We start from the raw sequence: 14,922 nt of genomic DNA, 5'->3' as shown, positions 1-14,922 counted from the left end.
CTTGCAGCAGAGTTGACATGGTCCTCATGTGAAAAGGACTGAATGGACTCTGTGCTAAATGGGCCACAGCTGGATATGGCAGGTATGATAGAGAGTAAAACTGTAAACAAAAAGTAAAATTAGGCTTCATATAAAGGCCTAGTTTCTGGATTGTAATCTCTCACATTGTGCTTATGATTATACATTTGATATCCTGTAGGCACCACTTAAGAGCTTGTTAACCCAGGCTTTAGTTCACTGTACTAACACAGTCATACATGTATGTGATGGACATGGGTAAGTATTTAAAACAATAACACATCCTGATCTTTTCTCTTTGATTATTTTGAACCACAACAATCCAGCCCTCGAGCACCTCCTGTCCCAGTTCCTCTCTTGGCTTTCCTCTAAAAGGCAGCATTCCAGCCTCTCTCCAACATGTAACCTCAGTATATGATTCAGACTTTATATTCAGCCACCTCCTCGTATAAACTGTGAATCAGGGCAGAGCAGAGAGCTCAGTATTGTCTGTGGCTTCTGTTGTGTTTCAGCATTAGAGGAACCCTTCAACAACTGCCCTCTGTCCCAGCCTCCTCCTTCCCCTCCTCCCCCTCCACCGGCGCGGCACAGCTTTACCGATCACTCCTCCTCTTCACTGTCCTCATCCTGCAACTCCACGTCCTCCTCCTCTGTCATAGCACGACCACACAGGCCCTCCTCTGGACATGAGCACTTGCTGTTAAACCCTGGTGAGCTGGCAAACCCACAACATCTCATTCTAATCAAAGTTATACAGTGAGATGTAACTGTAGTGTCATTTCCTAATCTAATACTTTTCTCTGTATTATGCTAACTGGATTGTGGAAAATGTAACACACATCACACACATTACTTTGTTGACTGACAGATAGCAACAGGATTGTTGACTTGACTTTTACTGTGTAATCTGTGGTCTAGACACAGTGTTTGACATGCTGAACAGTGCTGCTCCTCTGCCTCCAGTCAGACGACACACTGAAAATGTTAAAGGCTCCGGAGCCTGCCTGGAGTACGACCATTTACCAGGTAGTCATGGCAGAGTTACATCTCCTTCTAAGCAAAGACTACATGAGGAACTGCACACAGGTCTTGATAAGGGTATAAATGTGTGAAAACGTAGTATGAAAATACAGTTATAATATACATATTACAATACATTGTTCTCTAGGTTTTAGACCTCAGTCATCAGGTTATGATGACTGAACACATGACCAAAATTCTTGTACTCTAGGAATTAAGACCTGAAAAAGTATGAGCCTCTTTATGGAAGCAAAGAAGAAAGAATATCTGGTAGAAAAGTTTTCTGAAGAAGAAAATACTTTAAGATTCATGTACACTCTCAAGGGCAGGGAGAGTCTAATTAACATGAACAAGAAGTCCTTTCCAGCTTTTTCCATGATGGCCCCAGGACTTAAACAGATTATAGTCTCTGTAGTGTTAACTTTTAAAGATGTACCTAGTTTCACTTGAAGCAGGCAGACCCCAGGACCTCAAAGACAAACATGCAGCGACTACCTCAATATCTGATTTCTACATATGAAAGACAGTCTTTACTTAAAGGAGCTATTTGTAACTTCTGCCACTGCTACATAGTCACCGTTAGCATGAACAGCTGTTTACTTAGCAGTCCAGAGGAAATGCTGCAAGTTCAGCATCAAACTTCATTCCTTTACTCGCTAAGAGCTGTCACCAGAGGTGGAAGGCACCCCCCATGTTGACTTTTCTTTTGCTTCTATTTCTGTCAGTTGTTTTCCTCTACTGAGGTTAGCATGGTAACCAGCTAGCCCTGGCCCTGGAGCCGCTCAGAGGACATATTATAACCTCTTGTATTATAAATGCACACTAAGCCCCTTTAATGATAAAAGTCAAAATTCTGAAGGTTTTGGGGAAAAATGTAAAAGCTTTCGTTCTGTGACAAGCAGCATTTAGTCTACTAAATTTTCCCTGACCACTAATAACACCCTCAAGTTTATGCCTGTGTGCCAGGCTCATGAGTTTTATTTCTCTCCCTCCAAGCATCGATGGACTGTTCGCAGGCCCCCGCCAGGCCACCCAAGCCACTCCCCAGGAAGATCCCTCCAGACATTCAGTCAGGAAAACCCCACAGCATGGAGTCAGAGACCGTGGATGCCAAGATCGCCAAGCTGATGGGAGAGGGTTACTCCTTTGAAGATGTGAAGCGGGCACTGATGATCGCCCAGTACAAAGTGGATGTGGCCCGAAACATTCTGCGAGAGTTTGCCTTAGTGGCCCCGAGACTGAACCTCTAGTCCTAGAGACAGTGAAAAGGGGAGCACAATGAAGCTGTGCCTCTGAATGAACTGAATAAAAAAGGGCTCGTTTGTGCAGCTTGGCCTCAAACTGTTGGAAAATACTCTGATCAAAAGAAACAAATAATTATTTCAAGGAAGACTCACCTTTTGTTGCTGAACAGAGATGACGACATACGACAAAGTGGCTAAAACCAAATCACGGCAGAACACAGAGAATCAAAAAAGGGAGAGAAGAGCATCTGTGAATGATTTAAACCTGTGAAAAAAAAGAACCAGGCTTATTGTTGTTTACAATGGGCTTTTACCAGTGCTGGCCTCTGGTTTGCAAATGCTCCTGTTTGTCTCTGGGCTTGGACTGCACGCCTGTTTTAAAGCCCTGATCCTGCTAGTGCTGCTACTGTTACTTTCACATCCTGCCACCCTCCAGAGTCTATTTTGAAGGGCTTTTCAAAAGAGCAAGACATTTGCATCTCATTTCAGCTTACATGCTCAGCCAGTTTTAAGAGATCATTTTTATTTACAACCAGTGGGGGGAGTCAGACTCCACTGATTCTCTTCTCTAACTCTGCTTCTTACTCTCCTCTCAACAGTGTCCGCTGCCCCACCTACTTACTCTGCCTTTCCTTGTGTGTTGTGTGCACAGAATATTCCACTGTTTGCCCAGAGTCTGGCAGACTTGTAGGTCTTAACAAGGTCCGTTGAGTTAGGAGCGGTTAGATGGAGCCGGAGGATGTTCCCCCAGACCTGGAGAAAACTGTGAGACAGCTGCAGAGGATCACTCTAGTTAGACTTGGTATCTGGTGAAGCAAAGAGATAGCGGGACAGTTAGTTATCGCTCTTTGTTTCTGTTCCGAGACCAGAGAATTAATCAGCTGAGGCCTTTTTTAATTACATTCTTCATCTGAGGACAGCAAGCCTATGAATGTATTTGTTCTGCATGAGCGAGCTGTACCTTTGTGCACTTTGAGCTCCTCTCAGGCCCAGTTTTGAAGTGATTAAGTGGTTTGTGGACATTTTTTAATTACTCCTCAGTTGCTCTGTGTCAAAAGCCGGACAATTGTGCCTGCATTTCAACTCAAGCATTTAAATGACAGGAGCGAGTCTGTTGTGTTGATCAGCGAGCCAGACGTCATCTGTTAAAGCTTGGAGCCGATGCGCTCAGCAGCTGTCACACTGCAACCTCCTGTCTCCACTTCAATTATCCAGTCAGCATATGCTGAAAATGTCAACATTTCAACATGTTTGAGGATTCGCTCTCCGTCTGATTTGGAGTAAGAATCAATAAAGTTGAACCATAGAACCCTGCAGAGCGTTCAACATGAGACGAATCATATGCACCTTCACTGTGCAGGTGAAGTTGAAACCCCCTTACCTCAGAATCTGGAATCAGCTGTACCATAATCTAGAATCTGGAATCACCTAATGACTGCACCATATTTCACCTATGCACATAGGCCTACTGGTTTTGTTCAAATGTATTTTTTTTCCTTGTGGAATGGAGATGTATAAAAGATGCAGATCAGTGCTGGACCTGTTAGTGGTGTTGTTTGCTATGTTTACATGGATGATAAAACTTGGCTATTATTTTAAATTAAAGAATCATTTCAGTTTATAATTTGGGACTTGATTTTATTGTTTTGGCCATTGTTTCCATTGGCTGTGACAGAATTGTAGTCACCAGAGTAATCAGGTGGAACATCGGAATACAGCCTCAATTTCGCACTTTCCCAAACTTTAAAAAATCCCAGAACAGATTATTAAACCACAGGGTTTATTAAAAACACTCATGTTTTTTTTTTTTTCCTGACTGATGGCTGACTCCTTTTTAACGATGTTTATGCGTTTGCAGATCTCAGCAGTTTGGAGTGAACAATGTTACTGATTAAAACGATGGCCAAAACTAGGGAAATGAGACCCAAGCTGTAGAAGAAAGTCTGGCATTAAACGTGCTACCAGTCGAATATGAAATGTAATGACTATGATGACCTCTTGGGTCGTTATTTGCCTCCATAACGGTCACAAAAACATGTTACTTCCCTATTGGTGAGTTATGTGTAACAGAATTTGTCGTCTGGGAGACAGTGGGCTGAGGAGACAGACAGCTATTGTCTTCCCTGACAACAATGTGATGTGTCAACATGATGTGGTTTTAACTGTCATCCTAACTACTGTATATCAGGACTGTAGTAACTTTTATTATATTAATGGTTGATACAGCCAACTGAGCCAGGCACCTTGACTGTGCAGCGTCTGGGTCTGTGCGTGTTTTTGTTGATGAACAAACAAGACTGAGGAAGACCACTGTCTGTTTGGACCCCTTTGTGCTGTGAGTTAGTCCAACATGTACCCAGGGACAAGATGAATAAACACACAGAGAAGAACATGGAGCATTGACCCATTTTCACCTCCACTCTCTCATTTTTCCTGAAGCCATCATTAGGCTATCAAAATAGATTTGAAAGATGTGTTTTTCTTCTCAGAGGGGCTTTAAAGTGTTGATTGATTTTGGTCCTCTGTGACTGAGGTTCCTAATGATGCAGATAACCTTGTTTCTGATCAAACATTGAACCATCTCACTGCAAAAATGAAAAAGAAAATGTTCGGTTCGAACATCCTGGTAATACAGCAGGAGGAATTCCTCAGGATCCCTCAGCCAACACACGTCTGTCCATAAAGAGGGATGTATTTGCCCAGCCACCATCCCTTACCTCCTTTTTTGAGCTGCACTTTCAAGAGGAACACCGCTGTAGTATAAAATGTGTTAATATTAATCCAATTAATATTTGGGCTGAAGACGCTCCATAGAGAATTTGTGATAATGAGCGATGCTGTGTGCAAGGAGGAAGTCTGAGAACCAAGTCTCTAATCTCTGTTATCATCCACAGCACAGACACAGATTCACAGAACATAATTTTCTAGCATTGTGCTGTATGGTAATTCAGTACAACCATAAAAGTATGTCAACTAAACAAAAACACACATAAATGTATAATGAAACACTCATATGATGCTTAGTCATCAGCTAAGCAGCTTTATCTACTCCCCTGACAAGGAGGACTGAAAATTCTGGACTTCATTAACATTTCAACACTCGTACGATGTGTATATTGCCATGGTGCGGATGGACTGAACCAGAAAATGTTCTCTGATCCTCAGAAAGAAATGCGACACTGATCTCCTTTTCCCACTCACACCACACAGTGAAACAGGGAATTCAGATGTGAAAATCAGTGCCTTGGGTCAGCTCTTTCCTTGCACTTTCTTCCTGTATAAAATAAACACATTACTTTGAGCCAGAGGCCTCAAAATGCAGTGGAAATAACAACAGTCTCACAAGTAATTATGACTTCAGGGAGCTTCATTCTGCCTGTGAAACTGAAGTCAGATCACGAGAGAGCTCTGACAACTAATGCTACTTGATTTAATGGAATACTGAATTAAACTGTAAGTTATAAAAGTTAAAGTCTAACAGAAAGTTATCAAAGACAGTGGGAAATTGTCCCTTTGTTGAACTCAGCCATTAAAAGATACAGTGACAACACTGACAGAAGAAATGCCTGCAGCCAACACTATGGGTTGATATCTGTTTTTCTGTCTTTTCTGTGAATACATTAAATTCTGGAAAAAACAAGAAAAAAAACAAATAACTGATCCTACTTACAAGTGCCGTTTGTGTCCCTATGCCACAGAACTCCATCGTTGTCCAAAATCATCACACACACAGCACTATACCTGTTAATTAGGGCGGATGTCTAACAGCATTGTGAAACACTGGAACATCGTTAGAGCTGCATCATTTGTTTATGTCCGTGTTGGGTTCTAAATTGTTGTCTGGTTTTGGGCTGACAAAAAAAATTGGGAAATGGAAAGTTCAGCCGCCTGAACTTTGACCTTCTGATCTCTGATTGTCCTGAGCATTGTGCACTGAACCTTTAAAAAAAAAAAAAAAAAAAATGACACTGATTCACAAAAAAATGTCTGCGTCAAAAAATTAATTTTTTAACCAACATCAGATCTGATCACAACTACCAAATATGCATTCATTTTCAGGATTTCAACCCATTAAATCGCAGATTAGAGCTCTGAAGCGCAATATAATTTCTCTCTCTAATTGCACACACACACACACACACACACACACACACACACACACACACCATACGACTCTGACATCCATACCAACACACACCATTTTAGTTATTCCAATGGCCTGCAGAACTCCATGATAGAGCAGCAACGTCCCTAGTGGACACCAGGAAAATAGCATGTATTTGTTCCATAGGCCAAACATGGCTTCTCTGGTGGAAAATAGTACCACCTACCATTTTGGAGCCAGAACCTCAATAAAAGTCTAATAAAAAATAATGTGTGATTGTATGCTGTAATGGCAGCGGGGTCAAAAACTGCAGATTTAATCAGGTTCAATAGGACATTTTTTCTTTCAGGTCATGAGTAGAACTATTTCCTGTTCACAGTCTATTATAGATGTATTTTAGTATTTGTGGTTGAAATTACAAAAGAAATACATACCCTTGGCAAAACATATGCTGTCTGTATTAACAGCCAAAATGATTGAAAAATCAGAAAAGGGCAAAAATGTCACTAAGGTTGAACAAGGGTTTATGCTCACTGGTTCAACTCCAGTGACTGTATTCTTCCTGGTGGGACAGAGGCCAAAAGCTGAGACCATGCTGGATGGATGTGAGTGAAATAAGTTTTTGTAAATACTATGTTTTACAAATGTCAAATTTCATGGCAGCTGACTGGGTGACAATGGTCCTCACAGTCAGTAATTATGAATGTGTGTGCCATGCAGTGTTGTGCCAGTTCACACTTAAAAAGAACTAGTTCAAGGTTTAGTTCATACAGATGAAAATGAACTAGTTCACATTCATAGTTCATTTTTTAAAATGTTGAGTTCACGGTTCCAAAAATGAACTCGTTCACATTCATTTATTCCGTTTTTTATAATAAATAAAGGCTGATATTCATTTTCAATAGAACCTCCTTCTACCCATCCATCACCAGCCCCAAATCATTGCCACTCCCAAACTAAATGAATTATTGTTTACCACTGACAGACATTAGTTAGATTTAAAATCTGTATATAAATATAATCCGTCTGAGTCTTTACTCGTTTGTTCATAAAACTGCTTCAAATGCTCAAACAAACTGGCTTCAGCAGTAGCAGATGCGTCTGTATCGTCTTTACCTCTGGCACCAATACACGTGTTCAATAAACGGTGTTCATGCACAACACTGGTGCCATGAGTGAAGTAATAACCACGTAGAGATGCAATTTTAGGCATCAAAATGTTTTTCCCCGCATGAACATTAAAGTAGGAATGACCCCGCACGTGATGCAATGTGATGCATCATGTTGAGACCTGTTCGATTCATGTTACTGCTGGGTGGTCGGTGGTCACAGCGGTGACATGGTGGCAGATGAAGGTGAGAGACATCAGAACCATAATTACAGAAAGATAGACTCAAAACTACATCCTACTGTGTATCTGTGCATGCATATAGAATTATGTTTTGTACCAGGTTTCCATGTCCATTCTCATGACATCCAGTGGTGCTCAGTAACACATTCAATTATACACAATGCAGTGATTCAGTGGAGTGAAAAGTGGATTATTTATTGACAAAAAACCCTTGGACATATTGTTTCCCAAAATGTATACACTTTATTGTCAAGAACAGTACAAAAAACTAAAGTGTGTATTTACAACACAGCTACAGTTGCAATCAAAATTATTCAGCCCCTTCTGCAAATTATGTTTGTTGGCAAAATGTACAAACTAGCAGCTGTTTGCAATAAACAAATCAAACGAACAATTTAAATAGCTCAACACAACTAATATTGCAAGTGGTTTCTCCAAATTCAACACAAAATGTCACTTTTAATGACTACTGCAGTTTCAAAATTATTCAACCCCTTCATGACAAGCATCTTTAGTACTTAGTAGAGCACCCTTATGCTGTAATGACCTGCTGCAAACATGATGCATAGCCAGACACCAGCTTCTGGCAGCTTTCAAAGGCAAAGGCAAAGGCCTTCAGTTCACTAATTTTCTTGGGTTTGCGTGCTGCAACCGCCTTTTTCAAATCCCACCAGAGATTTTCAATGGGGTTCAAGTCAGGTGACTGTGATGGCCCCTCTAGTATCTTCCAGGATTTCTTCTGAAACCAAGCCTTGGTGGACTTTGAGGTATGCTTGGGATCATTGTCCTGTTGGAAGGTCCAATGACGCCGAGGCTTCAGCTTCCTCACAGACGGCATGACATTTTCTCCCAGGATTTCCTGATACTTGATTGAATCCATCTTGCCCTTCACACGCTGCAGGTTTCCAGCACCAGAGGAAGCGAAGCAGCCCCAGAGCATCACTGAGCCACCGCCATACTTCACTGTAGGCAGGGTGTTCCTTTCAGCGTATGCTTCATTCATTCCTCCTCCAGACATACCGCTGATCCATAGGCCCAAAAAGTTCCAGTTTTGTTTCATCGCTCCACAGAACAGAATCCCAAAACCTCTTTGGCTTATTTATATAGTTTTGAGCAAATTGGAGCCGACTTTTCTTGTGCTTTTGGGTCAGTAATGGTGTACGTCTTGGAGTTTGGTCATGGAGCCCTTCAGCGTTTAGTATGCGCCTTACTGTGGAAAATGAAACCTCAGGAGAGGTGTGCTTGAGACCACACCTGATTTGCAAATGTATGCTCTTATGAGGAATTCTAGTCACTTCTATTTTTGAGACTGCAGTAGGAAGTTAAGTAGGATTTAGTGTTGAATTTGGATAAAATACTTGTAATATTAGTTTTATTTAACAATTTAAACTGTTCTTGTGTAATTTGTTTATTGCAAACACCTGAAAAATTTGAAATTTTGCCAATAAACCTAAAATGCAATGGGGGTTGAATAATTTTGATTGCAACTGTATGGCCTTTTTCTTACCCTCTTTGGTTTCACTGCAGACCTGATTATTTGAAAAGGAACTAAAGGCAGGCATGGCATGTAGTTAAGCAATCATCCCATAATACAACCGTTGTAATTTTGAAGATGCAGGGTGGGGAAGTGTTCTACACTGGTAACTGTAGGAGGATGGATGTGATCTCTTCATCCCAATCACAAAATCCCTGTGTTGACACAGTAATGCAATTCACTAATGCAAGTGATGAAAATCATTGCAGTCTACAAGGAGGGTTTTAGACTCATAAATCTGACTATTGGCAGCAGTCATGCTCTACTGGTGTTCTTAGGAATATGAACAGGATTTAGGTTGAAGTGAAATGTTAATGCTTCTGTTGTCGAGTTATTCAACAGCACAAGTCATGAATATGAAACTATGTTTTCAACAAGCTTAAATATTGTGAACTGAACAGTTGTAAACTATTCACTGAACTATAAATGTGAACACAATTCTTGATTCCTCCCAAACTATTTTGTCAACAGTTTGTCTTTGGTAGGTCACTGGGGTGTTGCATTGTGGGATGAACAAGAGCAGAATGATGTAAACCCAGAGAGCCGTCATCTTTATGCATCTCATCTAATCTGCCAGTCTTCAGTTTGGGTTATCCTTCACACCACTGAGCTAAAATCACATAATCATACTAATGAGAACATTACAGCAGAAAACAAGCGCAGATACCGTCTAGTCTTATTCACTCTCATGTCTCCTACCATACAGTATCTTTTCAACACTTGGTGTGTTCAACACAGGCAAACAAGAAAGAATGACCTCGTATGCTGCAGTGCAGCCAGTCAGGTACGCTATAAATACATCAAAAAACACAAAAAAAGAACATTTGGCATCAGTATATCTCTTCCAAAATGAAAACATGAAAAAGAAAATAGAAAATCTGCTCCAGGACCATGACATGGTAGAGGAACTATAGCGAAGGCAGGAGAAGACATGAAGACAACAATGTAGTGTATCAAACTAAATCAAAAGTAAACAAACTCATTTAAAATAAACTTTCAAAAGAAAAGCTATGGCAGAACATCATACTGTATCGCTTAAGTGTTGTACGTTTCTGATGACTTCTTCTCATTACATTTTGCCTCATCAGATAAAATTATTTTTATCATAAAGGAATTAAGTCCCTCTTGAGACTCAAACAGTGTAAAGAGCTGAAGAGGGAAAAATTACTAAGAATTACTAATTAGTCCGTCAGTTACAAAAACATGTCATTAGTGGCTAGATGTGTGACCTTCTGCTGATGTCCATGTTAACATGTGCACAAAGGAAATTAGTTTTTTTTGGATCACAGATACAATAAACTGCATGTATAGGTATCATTCATAGTACATTCAGTTCAAATACTATTAACTCTTTACTGTCGAGGGAATCCATTGATTAAATATTTAAACAATCCATTTTCCAGTGTTTCAAAACCAGTGAACATGAGTCAGGAGGTCAAGAGATGTTGAGGTTACTCTCTGAAAAGTTTGAGGACAGTTTCAGTCGGTTATACAGCAGTGAAGTGTGTGTCTCTCTCAGCACAGCCAAACAAAGGCTCTTCCACACACAGTGCACAAAAAAAGTAAAAATGAAAAGTAAAAATAAACATTGGCATGCGCAGCCAGGGCATACACATGAGTCTGATTTGTTATACAGGCCTTAAGAAGTGTACTAGAAATTTATTTCAAGAAATTCAAGAACCTAAAGGAAAAACTAGGTGGCAAAAAAACAACAACACAGCCTCATGGAATTTCTCAAACAAAACATAAGACGGAGCATTCACCGGGAACACAAAAAACACAATGCAGCCTCAATGTAGACCACAGACAGTGAGGCGGGACAGCAGGCTGTGGGCAGGACTTGGTGGAGAATCACTTGCTGCGTATGTGGAGCTTGATGGAGCGTGTTGGCAGCCAACTGGAGTCAGTATTTTGATGCTGCTGGACTGCTTTGGACTGCTTCCTCCCCACAGAGACAATCATATAAATAATCATGAATTAACAATCATTTCAGTCATGTAAAATTTTAACATATGATGCCCAGAAAACAGCAAGACACATATTAATTCACAGTCATCTTAAAGGCTAATTCCAGGTTATTATAACCTAGATCTTACTTTCTTAGCATTGGCCATCAGGTCATTCAAATATGACACCCACCAAAGTAAAGATCTGGGATCATGTTGATGTGATCAATAAAATCAGACTTGGCAAAAAGCTCCAGGGACCTGATATTTAAATGATGCATGTTTACACAAGCATGCACAGGGCACCAATTCCAGCACTCCAGCTGGTAGCTGGTAGTATGCTGGGCTTACATTTGAAGCAGGAAGTCAGTCCCCTTTTCTTTCTCTTCCAAATAAGTATGACTAAAATGTTTTCTTTTTGTTTGTTTAACCTGATTATCTAACCGCTCATGTCTTGTCTGACTTATTTTGAACAGTGAGTCTTTAGCAGTTCATTACCTGAGTACTAACATGAACGATGGCCAAACCTACCAACATCTTCAAAAATAAGACCAGTTGTAATAAACTTGAATTACACCTCATAAATTTCAAATTGACATGTCTAATGACTTTCAAACTAAACTACTTCAAAATTACACTTGAACTGAGATTGAACTTGATGAGGCTCTGTATTTCTTACCTCTTTCATCCAGCCTGAGCACTTTTTACACAGGATGATTATTCTCCTCTAGTTTCTTGCTCTCCTCAATTGTTCCCATCTCTTTCTCGCCGGTTTTCCAGCTTCCTTGTCTGTGGTGAAGACAGAATTGCAAAAGCCTGAGTTACCTCTGCCACAGACCTTCTCACCCTGCTCCAGATGCAGTCAGTCACTCCACTGCAGGCTGCGAACTCATCTGTTCAACAAACATTTGCCACTTTGTCCTCTGGACTCTGCTACGTGCTCTGAAAACTGATGGTTCATCCTCAGCTTATGACTTCTTTGAGGTGTGATCATTAGTTTATACAGTGTGTGCGGTCAGAGGCACTATGGCTGTAACCCTTGACCACCCTCCTGCTGGTTATTATTCTAACTCCACTCTCTGGGGTACAAACTGGTTTCTCCTGTTTGGAATGCAGCTATGAAGAGCAGAGCCACGAGGACCTGAGCAGGGACTTGAAATTGAAATCTAAAATTCAACTGTGCACACCAGTGTGCAGCTGTTGCTGTACCTTGAATTCTTCATGTACAGCCAGTAGATGAGTCCCACTGCCGCAGCAGCTATGAGGAGGCTTGCCACGACACCCACAATGAGCTTTGCCTGGTCCTCTGAATCCTTCTGGGACCCTGAAAACAGATAGCAGTACTCTGCTTCAGCTGTAGCACACACACACTCACATACACATGCACCTAAAGGAATTCACTGAAAGACTTCGCTACGAGAACAGAAACCAAAATCAGTGTGTGTCCTCGGTCCTGCTCCATGCTAAGTTTTAGCTTGGACTACACTACAGAGAGCTAAACCCACCACCTTTTAAAACTTGCTTCTGTTTCACTAGTTTACTCTTTCATCAGCTGACACTTTATCACATGACTATTTATTGCTTTGTCTTTTGTTTATAAAGTAGTTCAATGAGTTGTTCTCATTGTTATTGTAGTGACATTAAAAGTGAGTTTTGTTTATGTTCCAGGAAAGTAACAGCAGCACTCAATGAAATGTTGGATATTTTAAAGTAGATGTGTGTCATGCTCCTTTAATAGAACAGGAGAGGAGCACTGATTAGACACAACATTAAAACCAGAGACTGGCTTTAATGAGGAGACAAGAAAATGCATTAATGTCAAAATGTAATGCGAATGTTTTTGACATTCTGCTCCATGGAAGCCATCACCATCGTGTATAATTTGTATCCTCTACACTAACTTTTCACTACAGTATAAATAAAGGTTACAGTGACTTTAATGAAATGGCAGGTGATGGGAGACTGATGCACACATGATTACTCATTTAAAGTGATTTTAAAATGAACCATAATGCATCTGCATCAGCTACACTGAGTTGCTGAAGTCATGATTTGTCTCAGCCCTGGCCACTCTTCCGCTGTCCCATGCCAAACTTCACCAGATGTCATTGACGTCCCATCCCAGTCATGTGACTCTCAGACCTGTCTCCTGTTCTCTGTTACCAGACATCTCCCCTTCCCACCTACACATCTGTTTCCATTTCTCTCATTAGCTCCCCTTCATATACTCCAACCCTTTCCCCCTGGTTCTTCATGTACTCTGGACTTCTGTTGTCTTTCAAGCCATTCAAGACAACCTATCTATTACCTGTAACCTGTAACACAGCTGATATGTTGTTTTGTTATGGTGGCGTGTCCCCGTGCTGGCGCTGGGAGGCTGGGCTACACTACACAACTCATAGTGCTTCTCTCAGCCGCAGACACCAGAGCATTAACAGCAGGTAATCGGTTTTAAGGTGATTGGCAACTATGAGCAGAATTTGCTGATCTACTGATCATGTATTTTTTAATGAAAATCAGCCAATCGTGATTGGCGGCCAATCAATCAGGGCATCCCTACTTTCCTCAGTTGTTACTTCAGTAAACACTGTCAGACACATTCAACTGATCTCTATTTATTGATTTGTTTAATTTCTCTAATCTGCCCCAGACAGCTTGACTGAGCTTGTTTGAAGAAAAATCATGAAGATATAAAAGCTGGGATGAAGTTATATGTTCAGGAACAGTATTGTCTGTGTGAAGTGATGAATATGGGTCAGTTTATGCATGAAGAGAAAGTGATGAGTGTTAATTTGGTGTATAGTCAGACAACAGGTTAATGAAAATTCTAGAAAATAAAAGATAAGGGCAAAGGAAAACAAAATCTTACCTCTTTCTTCATTTTCCTCCTTAAAAACTGAAATCAAACATAATTAAATTAGAACTCATAAAAATAAAAGCCAAACAAAACATACGTAAGCTGTTTGTCAAAGAAAATCCTGCACTGATTCTGCCTCACAAGATGAAATCAAATGTTTTTCTGACTGCGTCTCACAACAAGCAAACTGTCTTGGGAAGAGGAAAGCTACAATTTACTATGCTTTTAGAACATATGCCAGACTCTTCGAATGCAGGGAAAAAAGACAAAAAGAAGGATTATCACAGGAAAGAAAGAATGAGGAGGAACAGCAGTGGTACAGCATGTATGCATGAGATGAAAGGATACTACTGTAGCATTAAGTGTTTGACGTGGCCTTTCAACATTTTTGGTTTTTTTTTGTGTTTTCCATCCCAGTTTCTATAATGTAAGCATTCGGTGTAACTGGTGTGCCTGCTTAAGTTTTACATAAGCACATTCTGCAGCAGGTTGATTCAGCAAATCCCTGCTGTTGTATATAGGTTTAAACTATTGTAGAGAATGAAAGGGCAAATATATAGTGTCTCACATAGAGGAAAAAGTAAAGTAAAGTCTCATCACATCCAAAAACATAGTGCCTGTAACAGATGAGTACTGAGAATACTGCATCATTTATCACAAACCCTCCAGCCTGCTGATAGAGACTTAAATTCTGGGGAAAACTTGGTATGGTGGGGTACAGTGTGAATTCATTCATCCTAAATAAAGGAATTAATCCTGACTTTTTGCCCCTAAATTGATTTGATTGCTTTTCTATTGATCTTTGATTGTCTTAGTAATGACAAATAATACAACAAGACTTGGTCAA

General features: G+C 40.4%; 2 protein-coding genes across 3 annotated transcripts in view; one reads left to right on the top strand and one right to left on the bottom strand.

Moving 5' to 3' along the window:
- Window positions 1-3,903, top strand: part of cblb (Cbl proto-oncogene B) — a 53,998-nt gene extending 50,095 nt beyond the window's left edge. The window contains exons 17-18 of the mRNA XM_022745776.1: window positions 531-728; window positions 2,035-3,903. Of these exons, the coding sequence (XP_022601497.1) occupies window positions 531-728; window positions 2,035-2,288 (452 nt within the window). The 3' untranslated portion in view covers window positions 2,289-3,903. The remainder of the gene's footprint in view (window positions 1-530; window positions 729-2,034) is intronic.
- A 6,028-nt stretch (window positions 3,904-9,931) lies between these two features.
- alcam (activated leukocyte cell adhesion molecule) overlaps window positions 9,932-14,922 on the bottom strand; it is a 65,057-nt gene continuing 60,066 nt past the window's right edge. Inside the window, exons 13-16 of one of the 2 annotated variants that reach the window (XM_022745903.1) lie at window positions 14,088-14,114; window positions 12,428-12,542; window positions 11,898-12,007; window positions 9,932-11,214 (exon numbers count right to left, since the gene is read on the bottom strand). In XM_022745903.1, the coding sequence (XP_022601624.1) occupies window positions 11,923-12,007; window positions 12,428-12,542; window positions 14,088-14,114 (227 nt within the window). In that variant the 3' untranslated portion in view covers window positions 9,932-11,214; window positions 11,898-11,922. The remainder of the gene's footprint in view (window positions 11,215-11,897; window positions 12,008-12,427; window positions 12,543-14,087; window positions 14,115-14,922) is intronic. The other variant, XM_022745902.1, reaches the window with a different exon arrangement.

This window comes from Seriola dumerili, unplaced genomic scaffold (assembly GCF_002260705.1).
Source record: "Seriola dumerili isolate Sdu_G_001 unplaced genomic scaffold, Sdu_1.0 BDQW01000091.1, whole genome shotgun sequence".
In the NCBI taxonomy this organism is placed as follows: Eukaryota; Metazoa; Chordata; class Actinopteri; order Carangiformes; family Carangidae; genus Seriola; species Seriola dumerili.
The sequence above is the reverse complement of the archived record's forward strand: the minus strand, read 5'-3'. Positions and strand labels throughout refer to the sequence as shown.